At 39.7% G+C, this 9,756-nt stretch overlaps 1 protein-coding gene across 1 annotated transcript in view; it reads right to left on the bottom strand.

Annotated features, from left to right (window-relative positions):
• Window positions 1-2,761: 2,761 nt before the first annotated feature.
• ANAPC4 (anaphase promoting complex subunit 4) overlaps window positions 2,762-9,756 on the bottom strand; it is a 33,114-nt gene continuing 26,119 nt past the window's right edge. The window contains exons 21-28 of the mRNA NM_001192378.1: window positions 7,241-7,338; window positions 6,610-6,671; window positions 6,492-6,530; window positions 6,291-6,392; window positions 5,280-5,354; window positions 4,248-4,421; window positions 3,458-3,581; window positions 2,762-3,102 (exon numbers count right to left, since the gene is read on the bottom strand). Coding sequence (NP_001179307.1) covers window positions 2,875-3,102; window positions 3,458-3,581; window positions 4,248-4,421; window positions 5,280-5,354; window positions 6,291-6,392; window positions 6,492-6,530; window positions 6,610-6,671; window positions 7,241-7,338 — 902 coding nt within the window. The 3' untranslated portion in view covers window positions 2,762-2,874. The remainder of the gene's footprint in view (window positions 3,103-3,457; window positions 3,582-4,247; window positions 4,422-5,279; window positions 5,355-6,290; window positions 6,393-6,491; window positions 6,531-6,609; window positions 6,672-7,240; window positions 7,339-9,756) is intronic.

The raw sequence follows: 9,756 nt of genomic DNA, 5'->3' as shown, positions 1-9,756 counted from the left end.
TTTCACTTAATGGTCAATGTCTCTCTTGAGGATCACTCCTCTGGTAATATAAATATGCCTTCAGAGCATCCATCTTTTTAAAAAAAGCCTCCGAAGTCTTGTCTCCGGCCTCTTTTCTCTCCTCTCTTGCAGCAAAATTCTTCAAGACTTGCCTACTTCTGTGGTGTCCACTTCCTCACTTCACATCTATTTCATATCTACTCCAATAGGGCCTCTGCTACCAACACTCCTCTGAAACACTGTGTCGCCATTTTTATACTAAAAATCACCTTTCCAAATACACCATCTCTATCCAAAACCAAAACTGAAAAGATACATGTATCCCATTGTTCACGCAGCACTATTTACAATAGCTAGAACATGGAAGCAACCTAGATGTCATCCACAGATGACTGGATAAAAAAGTTGTGGTATATTACAATGGAATATTACTCAGCCATAAAAAGGAACACATTTGAGTCAGTTCTAATGAGGTGGATTGCCGGGAGCCAGCGTGAGGAACTCCGCCCGTGGCAAAGGTCATGAGGAAGGAGGCTTGGCATATGCAAAGGCGGGATCGAGCCTCAGGAGTCACCCTGGAAATTCTCGAGCATCTACCCCCAAAACCAGAGTCTGCCTACTTTCTGCTTTGTGCTCTCACCTACACCTCTGACTTTATGGGGGGCTGTCCCCCACCACCTTTCTCTGAAAAAAGAGTTAACTTACAGCTCCAGTTAATAAAGTTCCTGGGCGTGACAAGAGTGTTTCAACCTACAAACTCCTTTGGAAGTCCTCTAGCCTGCCTGAATAGGTTCTTCCGGCCACATGTGATTGTTCACAGCCTCCCAACCGTGAGAGGCATGAGGTGTTCTAAACTGTCTAAATACAGATTCCTTTGAGCAGTTAAAAGATTGATTAGAAATTGTATTGGTGAAGGGTTTTTCACTTGTTGGGCCAATGTTTGCTAAGTTTCCATATCCCTTACCTACTGTGTCCCTGGCAGTGTATTGATTATGTTTGTAACCTTGGACCCTTGAGTTAATTCTTTTCTTGTTATAGCCTACCACACCTTTGCCCTATAGGAATGCAACTTTATCTAATGCTTTTGGAGGGTGGCACCTGACTTTAGAATAATCACCTTTAGAGAAAAATAAGTTTTCTGAAGAAAGGATCTTAAAATGTTAACAGGCCTCCTGGCCAGAAGATGATGTAAATCACCTAAACTTTTGCATATGATAAGTTTGAAAGCCTGGCTTCGATTAGGATCAAGGACTGCTGTCCCTGCATGACTCTGCCCCTTCGCCCATTATCCTCTATGCACAACTTAAGGTACAAAAACTACTTTGGAAAATAAAGTGCGGGCCTTGTTCACCGAAACTTGGTCTCCCCATGTCGTTCTTTCTCTCACCTTCCAGCTGAATTCCCATCTGGGGCGGGAAGGCTCGTCAAGCCTACTAATTTTGCCTGGGCTTCTAAGATCTGACCGGGGAGGCCTTAGTGTCTCCTCTCCTTTGGGAGAACAGGAGGATGCCTGCGGCCTACATAGGTGATGCAAATTCCTTATTTTGGAATTTTATTAGCTTTCCACGTAAACCAAGTTATTCAGCCTCTTTTCTCCACTGAATTTCCTCACTGAGCTATCCTTATTTAGCCACTCTTTATATCCTTAATTAATGTTTAATTAAGCAGTTGTTTCCTGATCCTCGCCGATGCCGTCCCTGCTTTGAATTCCCTGGATCCACGGGGGCTGGACCCTGGCAGTGGATGAACCTAGATCCTATCATACAGAGTGAAGTAAGTCAGAAAGAGAAAGATAAATATCATATTCTGACACATATATATGGAACCTAGAAAAATGGTACTGCAGAATTTATTTACAGGGCAACAATGGAGAAACAGACATAGAGAACAGACTTATTGACATGGGGAGAGGGGAGGAGAGGGTGAGATGTATGGAAAGGGTAACATGGAAACTTACATTACCATATGTAAAATAGATAGCCAAGGGGAATTTGCTATATGGCTCAGGAAACTCAAACAGGGGCTCTGTATCAACCTAGAGGGGTGGGATGGGAAGGGAGATGGGAGGGAGGTTCAAAAGGGAGGGGATGTATGTATACCTATGGCTGATTCATGTTGAGATTTGACAGAAAATAGCAAAATTCTGTAAAGCAATTATCCTTCAATTAAAAATAAATTAATTAAAACAAATGTAATTTTGAAAACATTCTGTAGCTCTAAAATGAACTAGAAAGGGAAGACAGAAAAATACAAATAAATGTTGTCTGCACTTTAAAAGTACTAAATGCATCAAAACTTCCAGTGATGAATGACTAAAGGTAACTCTTCCTGATACAGGGATGATTCCTGATACTACCTTTTGACAGAAAAGACTAAACTTCTTCACATTCAATTTATGTTTTCTTTAACACTAGTTGGCACCCCACTCCAGTACTCTTGCCTGGAAAATCCCATGGACGGAGGAGCCTGGTAGGCTGCAGTCCATGGGGTCGCTAAGAGTCGGATACGACTGAGCGACTTCACTTTATTTTTTCACTTTCATGCATTGGAGAAGGAAATGGCAGCCCACTCCAGTGTTCTTGCCTGGAGAATCCCAGGGACGGGGGAGCCTAGTGGGCTGCCGTCTATGGGATCGCACAGAGTCGGATACGACTGAAGTGACTTAGCAGCAGCTGCACCCAGTATTAAAAAGAAATCTCGGTAAAAGGAGAAAGCCTCTCACAGTGGTTATACCATTAAGAGAAGGAGCAGAATAAAAAACTCAAGGAAAATTTACTGTTTATTTTGTAAAGAAAATTAAGCGGTCCAACACATCTTCGATCATCATCTATGTCCTTCCTGACATGAGAACATATAAAATAAAGGCAAGCCAGATCATGAGTCTAGCTCGGGGTCTACTTTTTCTACTTTAATAACCATCTCTGGAGCTGAAGCAGCAGCACCAGCTTGCTGGGTCTCTGCTTCCGACTCAGACAACACCTCTTCCTTTATTTTTACAGGCTTGTTACCAGCCTCCTCCTCTTCATCCGAAGACTCATCAAGCTCCCATTCATCATCTATGTCCATTTCAAATACTCTCACATGACGGAGATTTGAGCTTAACTAAAGAAAAGGCCAAATAAAGAAAATTTAAATGGCTTAATATATTATATATTAAAAATCAGAAATCTGAAGAGTAGTTTCATAGGAAAATTATTTTCCCATCAACTTACAACAAAATCACTCAACTCAGGTTTCATTCTGTACTCCACATATACAGTGACAATTTCAAGATTAATAAAATCTAAAACAGTTAATAATTACTTAGTAAGCTTTCTTAGAACAAGAGACCTAAATAGCTAAGACCACTACATGTTCATAATCAATAAAAGCTTTACATCACAGAATGTTTGCACTGAGAGGCCCTTACAGATCCTGCCACTGATGTTACTCTTAGTAACAGTTTGTAAACACTTACCACACAGGACACCTTTCGAAAACCATTCCCAGCAACATACTGTGCTTTCATACTTTCCAGTAGTCTCCAGTGCTTCTCAAAGTGCATGGTGCGGGTGGGAATGGCATGACGCTGCTCATCTAGCCTAGAGAGGGAAGAAAGCCGACCTAGGAGTGAAACGAGGCTCTTCTCCTCGTTTACTAGGGATGGCATCAGGGTTTGATTCCTACCAACATTCCCATTTCCAACATAATTCTCCCAGCTATTGTATAAAAAAGCTGTGATACTATATTCTATGAAAACACTGCACTTCCAAATGGACCAAATTATCTTATTAAAGCAGAAACCTTAGAAAATAAGGTTTTTGATTCACTTTTAAGGTAAGCAAACGAACTCATTTTATTAATAAATTAGAGATCTGCTTACTTAAATCTCAATCTAAAGGTAGCTCTTGGAAGTGACCTTGAACCCCTTCTGTGGCTATTAAGGTCCTAATTCTGAAAGGAAAATACTAAAGACAAATATAAAATAATTCTACTACAAACTAGGGCTAATGTCATCCTTGAAAACAGAAGTGCTGTTCTCCACACAAAATAATCCCCCACCTTGTTCCAGCAAAAATCCTTGATTTACTAACAAAGCAAAAGGACAAGAGAGCTGTTGAAGCCAGTATTTTTTCAATTAAGAAAATAGAAGTACTTCTGCTCAGTTGACTTTATCATACCTAAAGAACTATAATGTATAATATATATTTTAAAAAAAGAACATTTAACTGTTCTATCAGAAAGACAACCTTACTAATATGAGTTACCTTATAGAGTAAGTCCCAGTGAATTGATATTCTGCAGAGTCTTCACTGTTGTACACTGAAGACAGTGGCAGCTGCACCAAGAGTCTATCTCTTCCTTCCCGTCCTACAGTGTCTTTAAGGACTACCGTGACTGTTTCATCATCATAAAACTGGGCATCTAAACAACTGTAGGTGCTAGAATTAAGTAAGTTCCGTTATATCAAAGTTATCATGACCGAGAAAATACTATATATATAGCATTATACTGGTACCAAACCAAAAACTGACAATGAAAATGTCAAGTTGACATTCTATGCAGTAACATTTAAAATATATCATTAGTTTACGCTAAAGTCACAATTACCTATGGTACTGATTATCCACAAATATAACTAGGCCCTGAAAACAGGTAATCATGGAAAAAGAAAAATCTGTGAGGTTGGTTCACAGTGCCAGAAAATTCTTGACATCAATGGTCAGGACTTAAGCCTCTGGAAATTCTATGAATGACACCATATAAACATATTGAGTAATCAAAGTTAACTAGAATGAAAAGTAAAAATAAGATTTACATATGAAAAGATACAACTTCAAAGTACTTCCTTTATGTATGGAAAACAGTAAGAAAAAGGTAAGTTTAGGATTAGTGTCAGCTCCTTCTCTTGCAAAGCCTCCAGATGATATCGGTATTGTTACACTTAACCTAAGAAAGCCCCAGAGCAGTAAGAAGGACACCACCACCCCACATCTCTGTTGGTCATAAGAAGACCTTTAGCCATCTGCCCCCTGCAATCCCATTACTTTCTTAGGGGACAGAGACTTCAGAAGTATTAACTGTAGGAAACCATACTACGAAATTCCTGTAGGCCAGTAAGGTTCTTTTCAACTGTATGTCAAATCACCCTCTGAGTATAAAACACATAACCAACCCAGCCACCCTATGTTGCATGTGACAAAGGCCTAAGAATATCATCACTGTAACTGATTCTAACCATATTCCTATATTTGTATTTACTATATAAACAGCTCATCCAGACAAGGTTCAAGATTTACCTTCTTCTCACTTTTTCAGTTGTGGCATACGTGAAGCTCCCAAATTTAACAGCAATTAGTCCATTACTTACAGATCTTGAAGAAAGAAGAGGGGTGGGGAGAGACTTTGTAGAACAACTTGGATAGGCAATAATCTATATATGCTTGAAAAAAAAATGACTGTCATTACATTTACATAATCACCAAACCCCAGACCAAAATACTATAACACTCACTCTAGAATACTGATAACTAATGCAAATCCCTGACAAACTTAACATCAAAATTACAACTTGGTTTAAAATCTCACAGTCACCAAAGCAGCAAGACACCTTACAAAATGAGGATGTTTGGACAACCAAGTTATTTCTCCTATCCAAGTACTAACCAGGCCCGACCCTGCTTAGCTTCTGAGATCAGATGAGATCGGGTGCGTTTAGGGTGGTATGGCCACAGACCCAAATTATTTCTCTTGGGCTACATCTTGGTTTCAAAAAGTTTCCTTTGGTTTAGATTTAAAACCATTTAAGATCCTAGTGACATTCTGAATATGATTTATCTTTCAAAACTTTTATTTGCATTCTCAAATGAAAGGCAAGCTGGCGTGCTGCAGGCCATGGGGTCACAAAGTGTTGGACACGACTGAGAGACTGAACTGAACACTAAACCTGAGGGAAAAATCCTTTCTACAGGGAAGCCCAAATACAATTCTGAAGTTCCACAAGTTCACGAGCTATAATACCAACTGTTTTGCTGTTATACTTTCCCTAAGCCTAAAGAAATCCTATATGTAGTAGCTATATACCAGTACAAAATTAAATAATCTAAAATTAAAAGGGATTACACAGCTTCCTAATTTGGCATTACCACCTTAATAATGTGAAAACTAAGACTTAGAAGAGTTAAGTTAGCCAGTCTAAAGTCAAAGGAGCTTAACTAAAAGCTGAAATGGAGGGGAGGGAAGCAGTATGTTTTATTATTAAAAACATTAGAATCTTATCTCCTTGATTCAAACTTCAGATTAATACTCACTGGGAAATATCAGTATGTCTTCTTAAGATGCACATTTTGTAAAGTGAATCTTCTAAAATAGTAAAAAGAAGATAATGTAGATTTGAGGTTTTATTATTCCACCTAAGGAAAAAAGTTAATGTCAAAACATGACATTTAGCTATCAATTTATACAACAAAACTGCATTGTTCACAGAAGACAGGGAAGAAACACACACTTACAGAAAAGGGAATTTGAATAGTCTACGTGTGGAGTCCTCACTAAAACAAAAGAAAAGAAAGGTAAGAAAAATTTTAATTGGCTGTTGAATTATACCACCCAAAAAGTAAACAGAATTACCTTCTACTATCTTTATATAATGGAATACATACTGCTTGATTCATTGATTTTCCAATTACATCCTAAATAAGATTTAAAAATATAATTAAAGCATGTACACATACAGAAATAAATACTCCACAGAAAGTGACTGATCATCACTGTTTAAGTCTAGTGAAAATTCATCTATGTCACCAAACCTTCATGCAAGAAATTTTAATGACAGTCACGACAGTAAAGAAGAGAGAAAACTCTGAGTGCCAAAGGACCTTGGAGATAAGTGATGGCAGGTGAAAAACCATCTCTTTTAAGTTTCACAGCATCAATCATCCATCCTTCAGCAGTTAACAGACAGGTCAGCTCTGTAACTAAGATCATTTATAATAAGTTTGTTCTGGGGATCAATAAAATACTAAAGATGCCAACATATTCAATAACCATGTATTTATTTTTTAATTTATGTAAGAAACCAACAGTAAGAGGAAATATTAGGGTGAATCATATGAAACTGACACTTCTGTTAGTCACAAACAGTTGAGTATCAGCATTTTCATATGGTTCATCTTAATAATTATGATCATTTACATAAATGAGCCACATATTGTAGATATTCTTGCTCCTATACAAAAACATGCATTTCTTTCAAACTTACTGCTGGCTTTTGCAAGCACTGATCAATAACGTTCTCCATCCGCCTTTTCACAAAATGCAATGATTTTCGAGGATAATAAGGAAACAGCAAAGGACTTTCTGGTTTCAAACAAAAACAAAAACAAAAAACAAAAAGCTATAACAAACCAGATAGTTAGGCAAAACTAACCTACTGTTAGAGTCAGCCCTCACAGCGTATCTGATGGTGGAATTCTCCCTGGCCACTCTCCTGTACCTTCACACAAACTCACTAAAAACGACCAAGGCCTCCTGCTCTGCAACATCCTTGGCGGCCAGCCCACTGAAAACCACCACACTTACTACAAGCTGAGTCCGGGCAGTTTACTATTCTTTTATTTTTCCCACCAAAATCCAACAATATGCTTCCGGTGGCTATAAGAAGAAAAGGATGACTTGAGAACCAGAAGACATACAATGAAATAAGTTCACTCTTCCCTCTTCTTTGCCACAACGGTGTAACAATAGCAACCCAGTATTATTTTGGAAGAGTATGATGGTGAAAACAAAAAGAGGAGATAAGAAATTGGTGCCATGAAAATAAGCTCTTCATTTCTGAAAAGGGTACTTTTATCAGTAGAAAGTAATATATAATTTGTCAACTACTGACACCAAGTATGTTAGATTCTTTTTATATCTGTTATTTCTATTGTTTACAACAGCTGTATAAAATAAGTATCATACTGTTTATTTTACTAATTTTCTTTAAAAAAATGAACCCTAGGAGGTTTAGGCAATCACCCAGTGTGAGACTGACCAAGAAGTGAGACCTCTGAATCAAGCCCAGGTCCCACTCCCAAGCCCATCCTCTTCCACTGTGCTCTACTGGCCTCCCTCATAGCACCTCCTGCCCCAGCTATGCTGGATAAAGGAGTTTTTAATCATGTTAACATCTTAAGCTCCCAACAGGTGACAGATGCTGTGGTATCACAGAAAGATACTTGGCCTCTGTTGCCAGTTCCTGGGACAGAACTCTAAAACCTTTGGAATTTCCTGAGTGATAATGATGATAGGAGCATCCTCTGTTTTAAAGAGCCCCTAGGTAGCTTCAGGATGCAGGTTGGTCACCATAAAGACCAAGCCCTGATTAGAAGCCTGGAACTTTCAGCCCCATCCCCCAACCAGGTAGAAAAGAGAAGCTGGCATTGAGTCCCTCTAACAATGAGAAAACATCAACAACCCAAACTGAGAGACATTTTACAAAGCAAATGACTGTGTGTGTTAGTTGCTTAGTTGCAACTGCATGGACTATAGCCCAAGAGGCTCCTCTGCCCATGAGATTCTCCAGGCAAGAATACTGGAGTGGGTTGCCATTCCCTTCTCCAGGGGATCTTCCTGACCCTGGGATCGAACCCAAGTCTCTTACATTGCAGGCAGATTCTTTACCATATAAGCTCCCAGGGAAGCGCTGTGCACCCCCCCCCCCCCAAGAAAAACCTGACTAGTGCTCATCAAATCAGGTCATAAAAAGATAAGGAAAGACTTGAGGAGCTATCGTAGATTGGAGAAGACTAAGAAGACACAACTCAATACAGTGTGGGATCCTAAGGACAATGGAGGGAAAATATGAAGTGTCACCAATGGCCAGTAAGTTAACTACACCTACATAATGAAAACTCCACAAAACCCCTAGATGACAGAGCTAGGGCCTCTGGGTTGATGCCTGCATTAAGGGGCTGCGAAGGGTGTGCCTCTGGAGAGGGATGGAAACTCCACGTCCCCCACTCCATCCCTCACCCCATGTGCAACTCTACTTGGCTATTCCAGAATTGCATTCTTTAGAATAAACTGGTAAATGTAAGTCAAGTGTTTCTTAGTTTTGTGAGCCATTTTAGCAAATTATTAAATTTGAATTATGGGAACCCTCAAATTTGTAGTGAAGTGGAACAGAAATGTGGGTAACCTGGGAACCCAGTACTGGTGACAGAACTCTGAAGTGGGGGCAGTCTTGTGGGACTAAGCCCTGAACCCTGGAGTCTGAGCTAACTCTGCAGAGTTAGTGTCATAATGGAAGTGTGGGATACGTATCAGAGACGATCTCAGGAGGAAAAGAATCCTCTCACTTTGGAGTCAGAAGTGTTTTGAGTAAAAACACTTCAAATGCACACTGACTGTTTGCGTGCTACGTGGCAGGCACTATCCTAAGTGCTCCACTTAGATTAACTTTTTGAATCTTCACAACCGCTTTTGAGGGAGGCACTGTGATCACCTCGCTTTACTGAAGAGAACACTGGGGCACAGAGAGGTCAGGCAATGTGCCCGCAGCCACACACCAGTGAGTGGCAGGGCAGGTCCCCAGCCCGGGCAGCCCTGCCTCCAGCACACCCACTCTCACCCACATGTGACACCAACTCTCTCACCTCCCCTGCGAAGGTATGTACATTGAGTATTCGGCACTTGATTTTTGCAAAGTTCTAGGAAGAAGTTTCATCAAGGGTTTCTTAAAAGATATGTAGTGACAATTTGTACTACTTCATACTCTACTAAGAAACTGGGAAA

Source organism: Bos taurus, chromosome 6 (assembly GCF_002263795.3).
Source record: "Bos taurus isolate L1 Dominette 01449 registration number 42190680 breed Hereford chromosome 6, ARS-UCD2.0, whole genome shotgun sequence".
NCBI classification, from domain to species: domain Eukaryota; kingdom Metazoa; phylum Chordata; class Mammalia; order Artiodactyla; family Bovidae; genus Bos; species Bos taurus.
The sequence above is the reverse complement of the archived record's forward strand: the minus strand, read 5'-3'. Positions and strand labels throughout refer to the sequence as shown.